Raw genomic sequence first — 19,858 nt, forward strand, 5'->3', positions numbered from 1 at the left:
GTTCGTGAGTTCCAGCCCTGCGTCGGGCTCTGTGCTAACAGCTAGCTCAGAGACTGGAGCCTGTCTTCAGATTCTGTGTCTCCCTCTCTCTGACCCTCCCCTGCTCAAGCTCTCTCTCTCTCTCTCAAAAATAAATAAAACATAAAAAAAAAAAAATGCCTGTGAAAACACATTCTCATTTTTTTTTTTTTAATATTTATTTATTTTTGAGAGTGAGACAGAGAGAGACAGAGTGTGAGCAGGGGAGAGGCAGATACAGAATCTGAAACAGGCTCCAGGCTCCAAGCTGTCAGCATAGAGCCTGATGCGGGGCTCGAATCCACAGACTGTGAGATCATGATCCGAGCTGAAGTCAGATGCTTAACCGACTGAGCCACCCAGGTGCCCCACATATATTTCTTAATAACAATTCTGTAAAGGGATTATTACTCCTCCTACTTTTCTTATTTTTTTTTTAACTTTTTTATGCTTATTTACTTTTGAAAGAGAGAAAAAGAGACAGAGTGCAAGCAGGGAAGGGGCAGACAGAGAGGGAGACAGAATCTGAAGCAAGCTCCAGGCTCTGAGCTGTCAGCACAGGATGGCTGGCCAAGATCTGCCTCACAAAAGATATGGTACAGATGAGAAACATGAGAAGTCAAAATGAGAGAAAGGTTAATGTAGGCTCAGGTACTCCTGAAAAAGAGGTTTCGGGCGCCTGGGGGCCTCAGAAGATTGAGCATCTGACAGCTCAGATCATGATCCCACCGTTTGTGAGATTGAGCCCTTCGAGGCCGTATCCAGCGCTGCAGTAAGCACAAAGCTCGCTTGGGATCCTCTGTCCCCGTCTCTCTCTGCCCCTCCCCCACTTACACTCTCTCGAAAATGAGTAAAGATTAAAAAAAAAAAAACAAAACGAAGAAAAGGCTTATATTACCCTAGAGAATGAGTACTATTTAATTTTATGATGGGTTTGGGGCGGGTGGTATGTAGGTTAGGGAGACAGACCTGGGAGTCCAAAGTGGGGAAGGGGCTCCATTTTTAGAGGGAAAGACCACTCCTTTTTTTTTTTTTTTGAAAAATTTTTTAATGTTTATTTCTGAGAGAGAGAGAGAGAGAGAGAAAGCATGAGCAGGGGAGGGTCAGTGAGATAGCGAAGCACAGAATCTGAAGCAGGCTCCAGACTCTGTGGTAAGCTGTCAGCACAAAAGCCCGACAAACCGTGAGATCATGACCAGAGCCTAAGTCGGACGTCCGACGCTTAACCGACTGAGCCACCCAGGCGCCCCAGGGAAAGACCACTCTTAATGCCACAGAGAATAAGCAACTGGCAGGAGGTACGTCCGAAGGTTCTACTTAATATTCTATTGGGTGTCTGTGTACTTCTATACACTTCCTAAACCTATTTTACATTTTCAGTCGATTCATTTTTCATTTTGCTGCATCTGTTGAGAGTTCTTTCACGACTTTCTAGCTACTGCATTTCTTCACACCCCTATCGCATTTACCACACTACAGCGCAAATATTAACCGGTGTGTCCCAGACGACCTGCCCTGAAGGCAAGAAACGTCTCCATTCATCTTTCATCCCTGGCGCTTCACGAAGAGAAGGCTTAAAGAGAAGCCATTCTTTAAGTGAGTGTCCTACGTCTTGCTCTAAAATGACTACTTCCGATTTTCACGGAGATCCGCGTTGGTTCAAGGTCTCGAGTTCGTGGACGCCCCGCGCTGAGGTAACCCTGGCCCGGGGTGGCCAACGTCGCCCCCACCTGAGTCCCCCGGGTCGCGCCCACCAGGCCTCGGTGTTTCGGGACGCAGCTTCGAGAAGAAGCGCCTCCCACTGTGTCAGCCCGGGCGCCGCCGCCTCCGCGACCCACAGCCGCACCGAAACCCGGCCCCAATACCCGCCGCATCCGCCGCCGGCCGGCCGGCCCGCAACGCCCTAAATCCGCTCTCACCCTTGGCCCCTCAGAGGCGACGACCTGGTCCGAGCCCTCAGAAGACCGGAAGTGGGCCGCGGACGCTGTCAGACAGGTGCGTGAGGAAAGAGTCCCTTCCGCTTCCTCTCTAGGATTCTCGGAGGTCCGTGAGTCTCGATGGTTGCTGGTCCACTGGGGCTGTGCCTGAATGCTCGCCCAGACTAACTCATACCCTGGAGGCTCGCAGCCGTCAGGCCCTTCGGCGCCTCCGTGCCTTTGCATCTGCTTCCTCTCGGTGAGGAGGACCCTCTAGACATACTACCGGACATGAAGCCTCCCTCAAGGACATTTAGAGTCCCGTGGGTCACCACGTGCCTATTCCGCGCTTCCCATACTTCGTGACAGGCTCAGGAGCCAAGGGAGACAGAAGGAAGCACCGAATATTATAGGTTCGCATATGAGGGGCTTCGACCCAAGTAATGGGGAGGAGGGAGGAGCCGGCATCTCAGCTCAGATTTGAAGGGTGGACCAAAAAGTGAGGTGTGAGGGGCACCTGGGTGGCTCAGTTGGTTAAGTGGCCGCCGACTTGGGCTCAGGTCATGATCTCAAGGTTCGTGAGTTTGAACCCCGCGTCCAGCTCTGTGCTGACAGCTCAGAGCCTGCAGCCTGCTTCAGATTCTTGTCTCCTTCTCTCTCTGCTCTTCCCCTGTTCACACTCTGTCTGTCTGTCTGTCTCTCAGAAATAAACATTATTAAAAAAAAAAAAAAGGTGAGGTGTGAGTGTCCCCAGCAGAGGGAGCACAATGAGCCCGACGAGTATGGAGAAGTATGGAGAGATTGCTGGCATTTCCACACCATCTCGGCCACTCAAGCAGATGGTTAAACTAGATATTTCGTATAACAGTCTAAGACAATGGGAAGCTGTGGAAAGATTTAAAGACGAGAAGGGACAGATTTGGAAGGGACTGCAGAAGACCCCTTGGAGAAAGACTGAGCAAGAGAGGAGAGAGTGGAGGAGAGGGCTGTAGAGTAAAACGAGGCTGAATAAGTCAGTCCAGGAAAGAGGATGACGCAGACCTGGGGCAGTTGGTGAGACTAGAGATTGCAAGGAGCGATTAGATAGGAAACTTATTGGGGAAGTAAAATTGCCAAGGTTTGAGGACTAATTGGATCTGGCGGATGAGAGAGAAGATGGAATAATTTAGTAAGTTACAAAGAACATATATTTGGATAAGAATGGACATTTAGGGGCTCCTGGATGGCTCAGCTGGTTGAGTGTCCAACTCTTGATTTTGGCTCAGGTCATGATCTCACATTATAAGAGAGCAAGCCCCAGCCCCACATGGGGCTCTGCACTGACAGTGTGGAGCCTGCTTGGGATTCTATCTCTCTCTCTCAAAATAAATAAATAAACTTAAAACAAACAAAAAAAGAATGGACATTTAAAAAGCAGACAACAGGTTGGTCATCTGGAAAGAGATAATGTTGGGTCCATACCTTACACCACATCCAGGGCCAAGTCCAGCTGGACTCACAGGATCTCAGATTCTTTTATATTACAAATTCCATTTTCAGTCCACCTTGGAAATAGTTTCGGACAGCCTCCATCCACTAACATGCACTCATGTCTGAGATGTAGGAGACAACCTTGTCACCCAAGGCCAAGTGAAACTGCCTGATTGGCTAAATCTGTCTGGGAAAATTAAGCTATTCCTAGTGATATCAAAAACCTTTATTTAGCTTACCATGGAGAAGACACAGGGAAGAGAACATTCTGGAGGAGTCAGGAGGACGTTGGATCAGATCACAGGTTTCTAGGGCAGCTGTGGAGTGGAGAAATAGGTTCTTGCAAATTGGGAAGAAAAGAAACATGGGTGATGGTCTAGGTTGGGGCTTAGCAAACTTTTTCTATGGAAGACTGGAAAGTAACTATCCTAAGCTTTGCTGGACACATTTTCAGATATTCTTCATTTTTACAATCCTGTAAAAATGTCAAAACCATGTTCAGCTGATAGCCAGTGCTAGATTTGACACAAGGGCTATAGTTTGCTGACCCCTGAAGTAGATGGTTTTAAAATTATTCTAGCGAGGTGTCTAAGGAGTTCATTCTTGGCCTCTTTCCTCAGTGATATTACCTGCTGAGAATGCAATGGACAATGATAGGCTTAAATAATGGAGTACAAACTGCAATACCTATTGTGAGGAATGATGTAAGAAAAAATTGTAAGGTGAATGGAAAGATTGTCAAGCAACACTGAACACCCAAGTGAAGTTGAAAGCAAAACAAGTGACAGAATCAATCCACACTATTTTTTGCGCCATCTAGGGTAAATCTACTTAAAACAGACCGGTGGATTCATGTAATGTTGGGATTTGTTTTATGAGAGGATGAAGGGTCTGATGGGAGATGTTTGCATTGAGTAACCATGAGTCCAGGCTGAACAGAGAAAGGGGATGGAAACCAACAAGAACAACAAAGAGAACCTGAAGAATCAGAGGTGAGGATGAGGCCATGAGGCAGGTTTCAGAAACTTTTCCATAAATGTTATAGCCAAACTAAGCGTAAAATGCATTATCTTTTTGTGTTACATAAACAGAATTATGCTATATTCTGTTCTGCACTTTGCTTTTATTCACTAAATAACGTATCTTTTCTTATCTACACATATTGATCTACCCCAACTCTTTTTACCAGCTGCATAGTGTTTCATTGCATGGATTTGCTGTGATTTATGAAGACTCTTGGTGGACATTTAGGTTTTCTCCAGCATTAGGATTGACCAGAAATCTAGAATGGACGTTGTTATATGTCATTTCTCCTTTGGTTTTTCCAAATGAATCTAAGGATGAATTTCCATACGTGAAATTGCTGAGTCTAAAAGTTATATGCATTTGGAATTTTGTCATCTGTTACCAAATAAATTACCCTTCCTTAAAGAGACTGCACCAATTTCCATTCCCAATGATGATGGGGAATAAGGTTCATTTCCCCACAGTCTCATCAACACTGGATGTTATCAAATCATTCCATCTTTGCCAATCTGATAAGGGAAATAAATGGTGCCCCAATTTTTATCTGCACTTCTTAATTGTAAGGGAAGTCAATCATTATTTCTACCTACATTCGTTATTTCTATTTATTTTTCTGGGAACTGGCTATTTTTACCCTTCCCTCTGTTTCTGTTAGGTTACTTATTCTTTCATATTGATATATGTTTTTTGGACATTAAGAAAACTAGCCCATTTTCAAATGTCTTACAAATATTTTCCATTTGTCTTTCTTTTTATAAGTGTTTTTAAGTTTATGTATTCTGAAAGAAAGAGATCGAGGATGTGTGAGCGTGGGAGGGGCAGAGACGGAGAGAGAGAATCCCAAGCAAGCTCCACACTGACAGTGCAGAGAGCCCCATGCCAAACTCAAACTCAAAAACCTTGAGATCATGACCTAAGCCCAGATCAAGAGTCAGATGCTTAACAGACTGAGTGATCCAGGTGCCCCCCCCATTTGTCTTTCATAATGAACTTTATGCATTGCAAACTATTGTATGTTTTATGTTTCAAATTCATTCATCCTGTTTTAAAAACCTTCTGTTTTTTGTCTTTCATACTCCAAATGCCTAGGAAATTTTCCTCAACACTGTTTGTTGAAGGATCTATCTTTCCCTATGTAAAGTTGTCTCTATGTTCACACTCCTATTCTGTAATCTGTCTGTATCCTGTGTCAGGACCTGCCAAATTATTTTTTTTTAATGTTTTATTTATTTCTAGGAGAGAGAGAGAGACAGCGTGAGCAGGGGAGGGTCAGAGAGAGAGGGAGTCACAGACTGAAACAGGCTCCAGGCTCTGAGCTGGCAGTCAGCACAGAGCCCGACACGGGGCTCGAACCCACGAACAGCGAGATCATGACCTAAGCGAAAGTCGGACCCTTAACCGACTAAGCCACCCAGGCGCCCCATGGACCTGCCAAATTATTTTAATAACTTGTTTTATAATTATCTTTTATATTTGGAAGAGCTGTTTTCTACATCACTGGCCCTTCTTTCCCATGATTTAAAGAGAAGATTTTTGAAGAAAAATTAAGAACAGTAGTCTGAAAACTACAAAGGAAACCAATATCATGCTCTTGGCCCTGAGAGATCAGAATATAACCAAGTGATTGCTAGGAAAATGTCATTGTCAAACAGAAGACCAATTTCAGGGATGGTTAGCAAATGAAGGCATTTTTTTCTTTTTTCTTTTTTTTCTCAAAATTTTAACATATAGTATACCATTGGTTTCGAGAGTAGAATTTAGTGTTTCATCACTTACATACAATACCCAGTGCTCACCCTAACAAGTGAAGGCATTTTTTTCTAGCAAGGAACATGGTACTGAATGAATTGAAGCCTTGTGAGGGCCTGAGAGAAAAGAAGGGGAAAGAGAAAAAGGAAGGGAGGAAAAGACAGAGGGGCAGAGGGAGAGAGGAAGAAAATTATCTGACTGTAAAAACACCCTTGGGCCAAAAGGTGAGGGGCTTGCAAATGAGGAAATACCAACTATTGTTTGATCTCAAACTCTATTCTGGTAAAAGGTCAGGGGTTGAGCAACCTAGCTCCTCATGGCTCCAGCAAGTCCCTGAGATGTAAATCCTTAATGAACATTGTGATTAGAACAGTCAGGGGCACCTGGGTGGCTCAGTTGGTTAAGCGTCTGACTTCGGCTGAGGTCATGATCTCGTGGCTCATGGGTTTGAGTCCCACATGGGGTTATGGGCTGACAGCCAGCTCAGAATGTGGAGCCTGCTTCAGATTCTATATCTCCCTCTCTCTCTGACTCTCCCCTGCTCACACAGTCTCTCTCTCTCTCAGAAATAAATAAAACATTAAAAAAAATTTTTTAAAAGAACAGTCAAACATGTTCTTCAAGCAACTGTTAAGGAACCCCCACCTCTAACTGCAAAATTCTCACTTCTGTACACCGGCATCGCCCCGCCCATCACCCTGAGCTATGCCTCGGCGCGGCGCTCTTCCGAGGACTTTTTGGGTGCTCGGGAGGGGCCGTTCAGCTGGGCTAAAATAAACCTGAATAACCAACTCCTTTTGTGTTTTGGGGGCTTTGTTCTCAGTGATTCTCCTTTGGAAAGGGAAGTCTAACATGACAAAAGACCAAAAGGATGAAGGTGTGAAGTGAGACACAGAAAAATGTGGGGCCAGTTGTGGGGAGGTTGTTATTACCATAAAAAGGAAGCATAAGAGGCAGTAGAATTTACTTAAAAATAAAACATTTAGGGGAGCCTGGGTGGCTTAAGTCATAATCTCATGGTTCATGAGTTTGAGCCCCACATTGCATTCTGCACTGACAATGCTGAGCCTGCTCGAGATTCTCTGCCCCTGGTCTCTCTCTTCTCTCTCTCACTCAAAATAAATAAAAAAATTTTAATATAAATAAATAAATCATTTAAAAAACTCTACTGGATGCCTGGGTGACTCAGTCCATTGAGCCACTTTGCTCAGGTCCTGAGTGCTGTGGGAAACAAAGGCAGAAGGAAATGGCAGATAAAATTAAATTACCTTAGGACACTTGTGAGGATGAGCACTGGGTGTTATATGGAAACCAATTTGACAAAAAACTATTTGTAAAAATTTTTTTTTTAATTTCCTTATAACCTACAGCCCATTGACAAATACTTTGAGGTTGGCAGAGTAAAATGTTTCTCAGGAACTCCCTACTATCTTAATGCTAATACTTTGCTAGAGGGAAAAACAACCTTAGCTTGACAATAAGTAGGCCTCTAGTACCCTGTGAGTCTTCTTTAGCATATGAAAATGTCACTGGAAACTTCCCCTGAACTTTCTCTCCTCCAGCTCTATAGTATATAATCAGTCTTTTCCAATGGTCCTGGGGCAGCTCTTCCTGCCCACGGGTCCTGTCCCTGTGCTTTAATAAAATCACCTTTTTGCACCAAAGATGTCTCAAGAATTCTTCCTTGGCTATTGGCTCTGGACACCACAAACTCCACCAACACCCAAAAAACCTCATCAGTGGTCTCAGGGTTCCTGAGTTGGAGCCCCACATGGGGCTCACCGCTGTCAGTGCTGAGCCTGCTTCGAATCCTCTGTCCCCCTCTCTCTGCCCCTCTCCCTCTCATTCTCTCTCTCTCTCCTCCTCTCTCTCTCAAAAATAAACAAACAGTTAAAAAATAAGAAAATAAAAACCTGTACCGAATAAACATCAGAGGACCTAGGGTGTCAGGCATGGCATTGGAGTAAATACTTCATCTCTCTGGTTCTTCAATTAAAAAAAAAAAAAGGTAGAATTCTATCTGGCCTATCTTTAGCAAGACAAATAAAATGGTGGGTGCGAGAGCTGTTTTTGCATTAACTATAGAAATGAAGGTTATAGGAGTTCAAAGTGCTGGTATGGACAGTTTGGGATATTTTATTTATCCTTTAAGATTTAATATGAATTTTTGAGTAGGTAAAACATTTACATGATTTGAGAGTCAAAGGCACATAAAAAGTTATGCAGAGAATTATTGCTCCTACCTCTGCCCATTCTTCCCAGCCCATTCCCTAATCTACCCCCATCTCTCTCTAAAGATTTATTAGTTTGTTTGCAGAGACTAATATTGGTGTACTTTTCCCTATCTTCTTCCCCTTTCTTACACAAAAGGATGCCTTATTTCTTACACTAGATGCCTTATTTTTTTTTTTATCATGTAATATGTCCTAGAAATGTGCCATGTCTTTTCACAGACATCTTTCTCATTCTTTTAAAGCTAGTGTGGATGTAACAATTTTACATGCTCCTTATTAATGGATATTTGAGTTGCTCATTCAATGTGAAAAATGCAGCAATTAATAACCCTATACCAGTGTCAGTTTTAAGTATGTGTACAGGTATTACCTATTAGATAAATTATGAAACTGAGAACGTTAAAGCAGTAATTGATGAGGAGAACAAAGGCTAGAAAAAGTAGTAAATTTCCTTACAACTTGAAGCCCACTGATAGATACCGAGTACATGCAGAGAGTGACCTTCCTCAAGGCACTTGTGCAGGAGAGTGGGGGTGGGGGTGGGGCAGAGAGAGAATGGTCATGGAGCCCATTGCAGGGCTCAGTCCCACAACCTTGAGATCACAATCTGAGCCCCTATCAAGAGATGGATGCTCAAGGGACTGAACCACCCAAGTTCCCCAAGAGTAACCTTATTTTTTTTTATTTTTTAAAATGTTTTATTATTTGTTTTTAGGAGAGAGAGACACAGAATCCAAAGCAGGGGGAGGGGCAGAGAGAGAGGGAGACACAGAATCCATATAAGGCTCCAGGCTCTGAGCTGTCAGCACAGAGCCTGATGTGGGACTCCAACCCACAAACCGTGAGATAATGACCTGAGACGAAGTGTCATGACTTGAGATGATGTCAGATGCTTAACTGACTGAGCCACCCAGGCACCCCAAGAGTAACCTTATCTTAACAGCAGCTAGCCCCTTAAGGTCCCGAAAGCCTTGCTTCCAAATGCCTTAGAGACTTAAGCTATCCCTAACTCCCACTAATAAAAAGTATGTAATCAGCCACTCCTCACAATCCCAGTGCAGCTCTTTCTGCCCATGTGTCCTGTCCCTGTGCAATAATAAAATAACCTTTTTGCAGTAAAAAGGTCTCAAGAATTCTTTCTTAGCCATTCGCTTTCAAACCCACACTTCAAATCACATCAGTAATGCTTCCATAGTTTTGCAGATTTCCCTCAGCAGGTATCATATCATTTTGCCATTCTACCCACAACATGTGACAGTGCCCACGACCCCACAGCATAGCCAACACAATGTGTTACATCAAAAATTTTGGCTTTTGCAAATCTCATAGGGAGACAATGGCATCTCAGTAGTTTTCTCCGTTTTTTGAAAATTCTGTGCTTTTTATCTTCTAATTTCTTTAGCTATTTTAAAAAATGTTTTATTATTTCTGTGTGTGTGTGTGTGTGTGTGTGAGAGAGAGAGAGAGAGAGAGAGAGAGAGAGAAATAGAGAGCAAGCATGAGCAGTGGAGGGTCAGAGAGAGAGGGAGGCACAGAATCCGAAACAGGTTCCAGGCTCTGAGCTAGTTGTCAGCACAGAGCCCGATGCGGGGCTCGAACCCACGAACGGTGAGATCATGACCTGAGCCGAAGTCGGAAGCTCAACCGACTGAGCCACCCAGGTGCCCCAATAATAGCTATTTTAAAGTTTGTGTCCACTAACCCCAATGTTTGGAGGATCTTGGCATCTGCTTCTATTAGGTTTTTTTTCCCCTTTAGTCACATTTTTGCACATTTGTTTTGTATGCCAGTGTTTGTGGTTAAAGGAAGTAAAAATTCTCCAGGTCTTCCATGATGGGGCCGCACTTTGTTCCAAAGAAACTATGTACTACAATAAAACACAAAACAAAAGAACAAAGCACAGCCCCATCATGGAAGGAATTGATCATTTTGTATCAATTGTCCCAAGTAAAAGTTACCCCTTTCAATAGAAAGGAAATCTACTTCAGGAACATTTTCTTGAATTTTGGTTTTAAATATTTGTTTTGTCCCTTTATTTTAGTTTTCTTCTTCAGGGTCTCCAATTTTACATATCTTGGATCTCTTTTACCCTTTTATTGCTTCCACATTCTCACTAATCGTTTTCATTTCTTTATTTCGTTTTCTTCACTTTTACTATCCTTATGCTTTATGCCTCTTACTGTTCCAGTATCTCCTTTCTCTGGTGCTTCTTGTAAGTTAGTCTTCTTTCCTTTTTCCAGTTATTTCCTGAATTCTCTCCATTCTCCTGTCATATTCCTGTTATCTGGCTCTCACCTTCTGTTGTCAGAATGTTTCTTCTCTGAGTTCCTATAATTCTGATTCCCCCTAGCTGCAACTGTTTCATTAAGTGTTTAAATTTATCTTGGAATGTTGTATTATAATTTTCCTCTACTTTGTGGCAATGCTTCTGGTGAGTTTTCTTCATAACCATACTTTTACTTCTCTTTCTGCTTTTTTAAGAAAAATTTAATGTTTATTTATTTTTGAGAGAGAGAGAATGGAGGAGGGGCAGAGAGAGATGTAGGGGGAAACACAGAATTCAAAACAGGCCCCAGGCTTTAAGCTGTGAGCACAGAACCCGATGCGGTCCCAAACCCACAAACCACAAGATCATGACCTGAGTTGAAGTCGGATGCTTAACCAACTGAGGCACTCAGGTGTCCCTTCTTTCTGCCTTTTTTTTTTTAAAGAACACCTTTGTATGGATATTGCTGTTTTACTCTTTTATTTGAAGGAGTTTCATTTCCACCTATTTGCTTTCACAAAGGAGAGTCAGGGAAGCAGAGCATTCCCCACCTCTCAGTGTGAGGACTCTTCCAATGCTACATGGAAGGACACTTTCTTTAATATATAGTTCCCTATGTATCCAGGATTCCTTGGATTCTTCCATCCTAACCTGGTTCAGAGGGTTCATACTACCACTCTCTTTCATTCCTTCCATTCTCCCAGTCACTGCTACCAAGTGATACTGTCATCCACCTTCCCAGGTGGTCTCTCTTTTAGAAAGTGGTGCTTCCTTAATAATTTCCTTTGATAGACTCCCAGGCACTTGTAAGTTAGTACAAGTACAACTTCTCTGCACAAGTACCCCCCCCCCAAACACACACCTTCTTCCCTACCATGTTCATAGCCATTCCCTCACAAGGTGAGTCCTTCTCAGATATCTAAAGGTTTGTATTTGCTAATGGCTTTTTTAGCTTGCCACCACTAGGGCCTCTATGTATTCTCTCACCCACTCCACCTCGCCCACCATGCTGGTCTCCCAGTTGTGGCTCCCCATACTGGTTCTGCTAGCTTAGTGCTTTGGGCTGCAGTTACATATTTTAGAGTTTGTAAGTTTTCTCTAGTTTCCTAGTTTCACTGATAATTATAATTCCTGTATAGGTTTTTTGGTTGTTTTTTAGGAGGAAAAGTGGGCAGACTAGAACTACGCTGTCACCATATCCCTATATCTCAAGATACCTTTTGGAGAGAAATGTGGTAAGACACTAAAAACACTCTAAAACACCAACTGGTTGTTTTTCAGGTGTATATGTCTTAGCTTCTCTGCTTGGGTGTGAGCCTCTGAAGGACAGGAAATAGCCCCCATGGTGCATGGCACAAGGTTCACCTAATAGGGAAAAATCTATTATAAGATGGCCAGTAGGACTGATAAGGAAATACCTTTCCCTGATCAAAGGCTCCCTCTTCTGGGTTCTTCTTCCCACACTGCTGGTCTCATGCGCTAAGGAGGAATGCAGAAGTAACAGGCTATAAATTACTCCCTCTGCTGATGCTCTGGGCTCAGACCTCTGGAGAATGATCTCCTCTGAGCCCACTGGTGTAAAATAAACCTCCTCCCTTCTAAGATCTCCGAGTGCCACTTGGTTCTTCCGCCACTGACCCAGACCAGATTTCCACAACACACCTTTAATGACCATTGGCTAACTGTCACAGCAAAGCCCGCTTGACTCTAGCCTGGTCCAACACATGCCCCTCCCAAAAGATATACACGGCTCACCATACTTGTTTCTGAAATTGCATTGCTTAAGTTGGAAGAGCTTTTCCCACCCCTGTGTTCTAGAGAGAGTAAAGTGGGGAGGAGTTACTGATTGGTATTGTTGAGATGAAGGCTAAATATGAAGCCAGCAGAGGCCCTGGGCAGCTGTTCTATCCCCTTCATTGTCCTGAGGCATTTGTACTTCCCAGCTACACCCATCCTAGCTGGGAGCTGAGAGCTCCCCAGTCTGTAAGCACAAGGAGGACAGTGAAGGGGGGCATGTTAGAAATGCTCTCAGGAGGTCTCTGGCTCTAGTGAGAGGAGGGAACACCCATGTTGGCTAACTTGCCTTTGCTTCCTCCAGGGCATAGACCCATGAGGTTCAGACTTCCAGATCTGGGAGCTCAATCCTGAGCTCCCAACCATTCCCTCCAACACAGACAGGAAGTTTCCTGAACTGAGTCCCACCTTTGTCTAGGGACATCACTTTTTTCTTTTTAATATCAGTACCTCAAACACCTTATGTTGTGGTTATATTTTGTTCATTTTGTTTTACAAAAGCTGACTTCATTTGACCATTTTGCAATATTCCTTCCTCCCCTCTGTCCTCCAAGCTGGTATGGATTAACAGACAGTAGTCCTTTTATTGAAAATATACCTGTCCCACCACTCAAAAAACAAAAAAAACAAAAACAAAAACAAAAACAAAAAAAATACACCACTCAGGAAACACAGTGAATTCAAAAAAACCTTTTTTAGTGAATTGCAAATACAAGCAAGACAGAATCACTGTGAGTGTACGGAAGTGGAGTATTGATCTGACACTCAGGAAGCTCACCCAAAGCAGCAGAAACTGGCTGCTGCTCACACCTCCATATGCGCACTCCCACAGCTGCCGATGGTGGAGAACACTCTACTGGACTAGATAATTGTTTCTTCCTTCAACAGTGTCTCCTTTTGTATTGAGCTCAGGTCTCCTCCCAGACTCTCCATATTCTCCAGGTGTATGACCCCCTGGGTCTCCTGGATACTCTGGGAATTGGGCAACAAATGACAGCGAAGGCTGGTTGCTTCTTGAAAGAGGCAGATGGCACCTGGGTGAGAGCAAAAGTTCAGTTCAGGTTAGAGTGAGTTGATCTCGCTGTGCGCTAGAGGTCAGGAGCTCCCTCCTTTAATGTGTGACCCCCTCTGATCTACACCTACCTTCCCTAGTTCTCTCCTCTGATATAGATAATTACAGAGAAAGATGGGAAAACAGAACCCATCACAAGGCAAGACATACACATAGATGGACAAACTCACAGAACCACAGCCAGTGCTGGAAGGCATCTTAGCAACTGTCTAACTATTAATAGGTAAGAAAAAGAGATTTAAGAGAGGATGGTCAAACACAAAACACAGGCTTTTTGATGCCCAACTCAAGACCCCCAGTAAAGTAAAATGGAAAAAGAGAATTGATGTAATAAAACATCAAGACATCTTGTGAATAGTAAATGCTGTATTAAGGTTAAGACTCAGATAAAAGACAACTTCTATTTTCAGCAATATAGCAAACTACATACCCTCCCACTAAAAATGACAATAAATCTAAATAAGATTTTTCTTCAAAAACTAATTTGTAAATATATTGTCAAACTGGCGTCAGAATAAGGCATTCTTAGAAACAAAACCCTAATGAAAACAGGAAACTAGAGGGTTAAGCAAGCACACAATTAGCCTTCACCTTGGAGACATACACTCAACTCAGGTGACCCTGAGTTTCCATTCTGCTGGCCTTTTGGGACACAGAAAACGAAAGAAAAAGCCCAGGACCTTCTCGAGATGAGGAATGAACAAGGGTATACAAAGCTAGGACTTCGAAGTTACCAGGATTGACTAAGGATTCATAAACAGAGGCTAGCTGTTATATGGGTCTGCAAGTACACAATACCTATTGTGATTCCAGGCTAGTTGTGCATATAAGCACCAAGCAAAAACAAATGCAAACCCCTTTTTGAGAAAATACTTTATACACAAGATNTCAAAAATAAATAAACATTTTTAATGTTTATTAACAGAGAGAGAGAGAGCACGTGAGAGAGTGGGGTAAGGGCAGAGAGAGAAGGAGACAGAGGATCCGAAACAGGCTCTACACTGACAGCAGAGAGCCTGATGAACCTTGAGATCATAACCTGGGACAAAGTCTGACACTTAAATGACTGAGCCACCCAGGTGACCCAAAAGAATGATAATTTTACAGAGTCAGCTTAACAAGAACAATGGAAGTGGGAAAGCAACAATATAATAATATCTTGAATACTGTGGGAATACTGTCAACTTAAAAATGTTAAGTATGGCAGGGCACCTGGGTGGCTCAGTTGGTTAAGCATCCAACTCTTAATTTTGGTTCAGGTCATGATTTTGCAGTTTGTGAGTTTGAGTCCCACATCTGGCTCTGCCCTGACAGTGCAGAGCCTGCTTGGGAGTCTCTCACTCTTTCTCTCTCTCACTTGCTGCCCCTACCCTGCTCTCTCTCTCAAAATAAATAAATAAACTTAAAAAATAGTATCTAAAAAAAAAGTACAGCAAAATTAATTTTAGTAAACAAAAATGAAAGGAAAATAATTTCATACAAACAAAACATGAGAGAGTGTATCTCTAACTGAACCTCACGAAAACAGATTCTAAAGGATGTATTTCAGGCAGAAGGACAGAGGGTCCTTGGACAGAAGCTCTGAGAAGGTTTGATGAGCAACTAAATTGATAAATATGTGGGTAAATTTAAACAAACAAATATTAAATGCATAAAGTAATAATAATGTCAAATATATAGAACTAAAAAGAAAACAGAAAAAACTAAAACATTGTTCAGAAGAGGATATAAATAACATATAGTATAAATACAAGAGCATTACATTATATTATTTATGGAGAGAATAAATATGTTGATGAACTTCCAACTTTGTTAAGTAAGCATGTTAAAATGTCAAGAGTAACTACTACAAGAATACAAATATACTGCATAACTTCCAAGTTTAAGAGGGGGAGGATATAATGAGAACTGTGTAGACAAAAATCAATCAATTAGAAGCAAGGCAAGAGAGGTGGGGGTGGGGAGCAGAAAAAATTGAAAGCACAAAGTAAGGTGGTAGAAAAAATACAAATATGGGGCAACTGGGTGGCTCGGTCAATCAGGTGTCCAACTCTTAATATTGGCTGAGGTCATGATCTCACAGTTCGTGAGATCGAGCCCTGGATGGGGCGCTCCACTGGCAGCCTGGGGCCTGCTTGGGATTCTCTGTCTCCCTTTCCCTCTGCCCCACCCCCACTCTCTCTCCCTCTCTCAAAATAAATAAAATAAAATTTTAAAAAAGGATTGAATATATCAGTAGTCACAATAAACGTCAATCAACAATAAATGCTCCAGTTAAAAGACAAAGATTGTAAGAGGCACCTGGGTGGCTCAGTGGGTTGAGCGTTTGACTTCAGCTCTGGTCATGATCTCACAGTTCATGAGTTTGAGCCCTGCATCAGGCTCTGTGCTGAGAACTCAGGGCCTGGATTCTGTGTCTCCCTCTATCTCTGCCCTTCCCCCACTTGTGTTCTCTCTCTCGTGTTCTCTCTCTCACTCTCCATCTCTCTCAAAAATAAATAAATAAACATTAAAAAAAGCAAAGATTGTAAGACTAGATGAAAAAAATACAATTATAAGCTATTGTTACATATAAGTAAAAGATCAAAAAGATATATAGCAGGCAAATACTAACCTAAAGAATGTAGAAATAATAAAGTGGATATCATACCAACTTCAAAAAAAAAAAAGAAGGTAGAAATAGCTAGAGTAATATCAGATAAAACAGACTTTAACAAAAGGGATTACTAGAAATAAAAAAGATCATGGCATAATTAAATAAAAGTTCAGTTCACCAGTAAAATAGAACAATTCTTGTTGGGAGCCATTTCTGAACTCATAAGTTGAGAAAAAATCTCCTTGTGAGGTTAAGGTAAGTTGCATGGACTCTTACCATCAGATGGTGACCGATATCCACTCCCACTCAATTGTTTCTGCTTGAGCACCGACCCCCAAAGGCACCTTGTTGAATGGTATTCAGAGTGACTCATTCTGGCCTTGATATGCTGATTGCACTCTGTGAAGGAATTTACTGTAGGAACTTCTTTTGTGGTTATGGGAGCAACATTGTGTTCCTGAAAGACCTGTTTTTCTTAATACCTCTCATTAAGTGATAAACAGACTATTGACCGCTGCTCACAAATAACTAACTTTTGCCTTTACTATGCTAATGCCACTTTTGGGCTGTTCCCCATACACCTATGCATATCAATGTTCTGGAAAGTTTTTAAAAATTTTTTCTTAATGTTTTATTTATTTCTGAGAGAGAGAGAGACACAGTGCGAGCAGGGGAGGGTCAGAGAGAAAGGGAGACACAGAATCTGAAACAGGCTCTAGGCTCCAAGCTAGCTGTCAGCACAGAGCCCAACGCAGGGCTCAAACCCATGAACCATGAGATCATGAGCCGAAGTCAGACGCCCAACTGACTGAGCCACCCAGGCACCTCTGTTCTGGAAAGTTCTTACTGATAAAAGAATTTACCATCAGAATGCCACTTCTGTGCTGTCCCCCAAACACTAAACCATAAAATAAAGTCTGAGTCTGCACTCAGACAGTGCAGAGAGGCCTGGCTGGTGACCAGAAAGAATCTTGTGCTTCTCTCATCCCTCTCTTGCTGACACCATCCATCTTTCAGGGACCCCTGCACCTGCCGGAGCAGGACTCTGGAAATTCTAAATCAAGATTTGATCAATATAATAAACAAGCTTGATCTAATGTTTATAAATGAAAAGTTGCATTCAACATAAAACAGGAAAATGGACCCCAAACTAGGCTATAAAACACGTCTCAATAAATCTGAACATATTAGGATTATCCAGACCATGATCTCTCATCAAATTGAAATTAAGTTAAAATCCCTAACACAATGATACAATAAAAAAAAATTATATGCTNCCTGAAAGACCTGTTTTTCTTAATACCTCTCATTAAGTGATAAACAGACTATTGACCGCTGCTCACAAATAACTAACTTTTGCCTTTACTATGCTAATGCCACTTTTGGGCTGTTCCCCATACACCTATGCATATCAATGTTCTGGAAAGTTTTTAAAAATTTTTTCTTAATGTTTTATTTATTTCTGAGAGAGAGAGAGACACAGTGCGAGCAGGGGAGGGTCAGAGAGAAAGGGAGACACAGAATCTGAAACAGGCTCTAGGCTCCAAGCTAGCTGTCAGCACAGAGCCCAACGCAGGGCTCAAACCCATGAACCATGAGATCATGAGCCGAAGTCAGACGCCCAACTGACTGAGCCACCCAGGCACCTCTGTTCTGGAAAGTTCTTACTGATAAAAGAATTTACCATCAGAATGCCACTTCTGTGCTGTCCCCCAAACACTAAACCATAAAATAAAGTCTGAGTCTGCACTCAGACAGTGCAGAGAGGCCTGGCTGGTGACCAGAAAGAATCTTGTGCTTCTCTCATCCCTCTCTTGCTGACACCATCCATCTTTCAGGGACCCCTGCACCTGCCGGAGCAGGACTCTGGAAATTCTAAATCAAGATTTGATCAATATAATAAACAAGCTTGATCTAATGTTTATAAATGAAAAGTTGCATTCAACATAAAACAGGAAAATGGACCCCAAACTAGGCTATAAAACACGTCTCAATAAATCTGAACATATTAGGATTATCCAGACCATGATCTCTCATCAAATTGAAATTAAGTTAAAATCCCTAACACAATGATACAATAAAAAAAAATTATATGCTTGGAAATTAAAAGTATATTTTAAAATAATTCATGGATCCAAAAAATCGTAAGGGGAACTACAAAATATTTGAAATAAAACAATAACATAAACTACTACATATGAAAATGGGAGATGCAAATAAAGCAAATCTTACAGGGAAATTAGAGCTTTAATAGCCTACTTAGAAAAGAAGAAGTAGGCCATGAGTTTAGATCCTGATTTAAGAAGCTGGAAACGGAATAGCAGAATAAATGCGAAAAAGAAGTAGGGAAGGAAGTTCAAAATAAGAACTAAAAATTAATTAAATAGAAAACAAACATAAGCCATGAAGGTTCAAGAAACTAAAAGCTGGTTCTTTGAAAAGATTAAAAATACGGTAAACTTCTGACAAAATTGGCAATGAAAAAAAGGGAAAATTAGGTATGAAAAAAGAAGCACATCACTACAGGTGCATCACAAAATACAGAGTTAAAAAAGAAAAATTTTGAATAAACTTATGCCAATAAATTTCAAATTTTAAATAAAATGTATATATTTACAGACATGTATAAATTACCAAAACTAACTCAAGAAGAAATAAAATACCTGAATAGTCCTATAGTTGTTAAAGAAACTGAATTGTGAGCTTAAAATTCTCCCACATGCTCCTTCTATTGGGAAGGATGGTAAAAACAAATGAACCATGGAGGTTATAATGTTGATCAAATGTAACAAGTTTCAGAAGAATAAACACAGTATGATTATACAAAGTTTTTAAACATGAAAGACTAAGTAATATATTAAGGATATGTATGTGTATAGTAATATGATTATCATAAATTGCAGAATAATTGGTTCCTGAAGGGAAAGAAGACAAGATCAGGAAGAGTCACATGGTTGAAGGGAGAGGACTTCAAAGATACTTAATATTCTACCATATTTCATTAATGTTGATAAGCCAGTTTTCTTCACATTTTAACATCTCTGAAATGAGGATGTGCCTTATAAGCTAGAGCACCTTAGAATCATTCCTGGCATCCTTTTTTCTTTCTCAGTGGTACATAAAATAAGGCTATAACTTACAAACAATGGATTTCATTAAAATATGGCTAATTCAAGGGGCGCCTGGGTTGCTCAGTCAGTTAAGTGTCTGACTTCGGCTCAGGTCATGATCTTGCAGTTTGTGGGTTCGAGCCCTGCTGTGCTGGCAGCTCAGAGCCTGGAGCCTGTTTCAGATTCTGTGTCTCCCTCTCTCTCTGCCACTCCCCCACTCATGCTCTGTCTCTGTCTCAAAAATAAATAAAAACTATTAAAAAAAATAAAATATGGCTAATTCTTAAACTATATGGTGGAAATGGGTACATATATTTTTAATTACCTGCCTCATATATTATAAATGCTTTTATATATTCAATGGATAATAAAATCAAGTTAACATAGATTATGTCATGGGTCAAGTTAATATAGCAGGAAGAAGATTAAGAAAAAGGACAAAATGAAATAGGATTGAGACTTAGATGGTGATGGTATATGAAATAAGAGGGCAGAGTGAAGGTGAGGTGAATAAGATTGTAGATTCCAAGATAGGGAGAAAGATAGACATAGAAATCCGTAGGAGCCAGGACAAAGTAGGACAGAAATCTGGAGGTTGGTTCCAAAG

At 41.6% G+C, this 19,858-nt stretch overlaps 2 protein-coding genes across 11 annotated transcripts in view; both read right to left on the bottom strand.

Annotated features, from left to right (window-relative positions):
* ZSCAN25 (zinc finger and SCAN domain containing 25) overlaps window positions 1-1,985 on the bottom strand; it is a 44,617-nt gene extending 42,632 nt beyond the window's left edge. For all 3 annotated transcript variants that reach the window (XM_077758664.1, XM_077758665.1, XM_077758663.1), the window contains exon 1: window positions 1,938-1,985. The gene's annotated coding sequence lies outside the window, so the exon portion shown is untranslated. The remainder of the gene's footprint in view (window positions 1-1,937) is intronic.
* Window positions 1,986-13,148: 11,163 nt separating this feature from the next.
* The window catches only part of TMEM225B (transmembrane protein 225B), a 32,900-nt gene continuing 26,190 nt past the window's right edge, over window positions 13,149-19,858 (bottom strand). For all 8 annotated transcript variants that reach the window (XM_077758704.1, XM_077758703.1, XM_077758706.1 and 5 more), the window contains one exon: window positions 13,149-13,507. In XM_077758704.1, coding sequence (XP_077614830.1) covers window positions 13,335-13,507 — 173 coding nt within the window. In that variant the 3' untranslated portion in view covers window positions 13,149-13,334. The remainder of the gene's footprint in view (window positions 13,508-19,858) is intronic.

Source organism: Crocuta crocuta, unplaced genomic scaffold (assembly GCF_008692635.1).
Source record: "Crocuta crocuta isolate KB4526 unplaced genomic scaffold, BGI_CrCroc_1.0 scaffold273, whole genome shotgun sequence".
Lineage (NCBI taxonomy): Eukaryota > Metazoa > Chordata > Mammalia > Carnivora > Hyaenidae > Crocuta > Crocuta crocuta.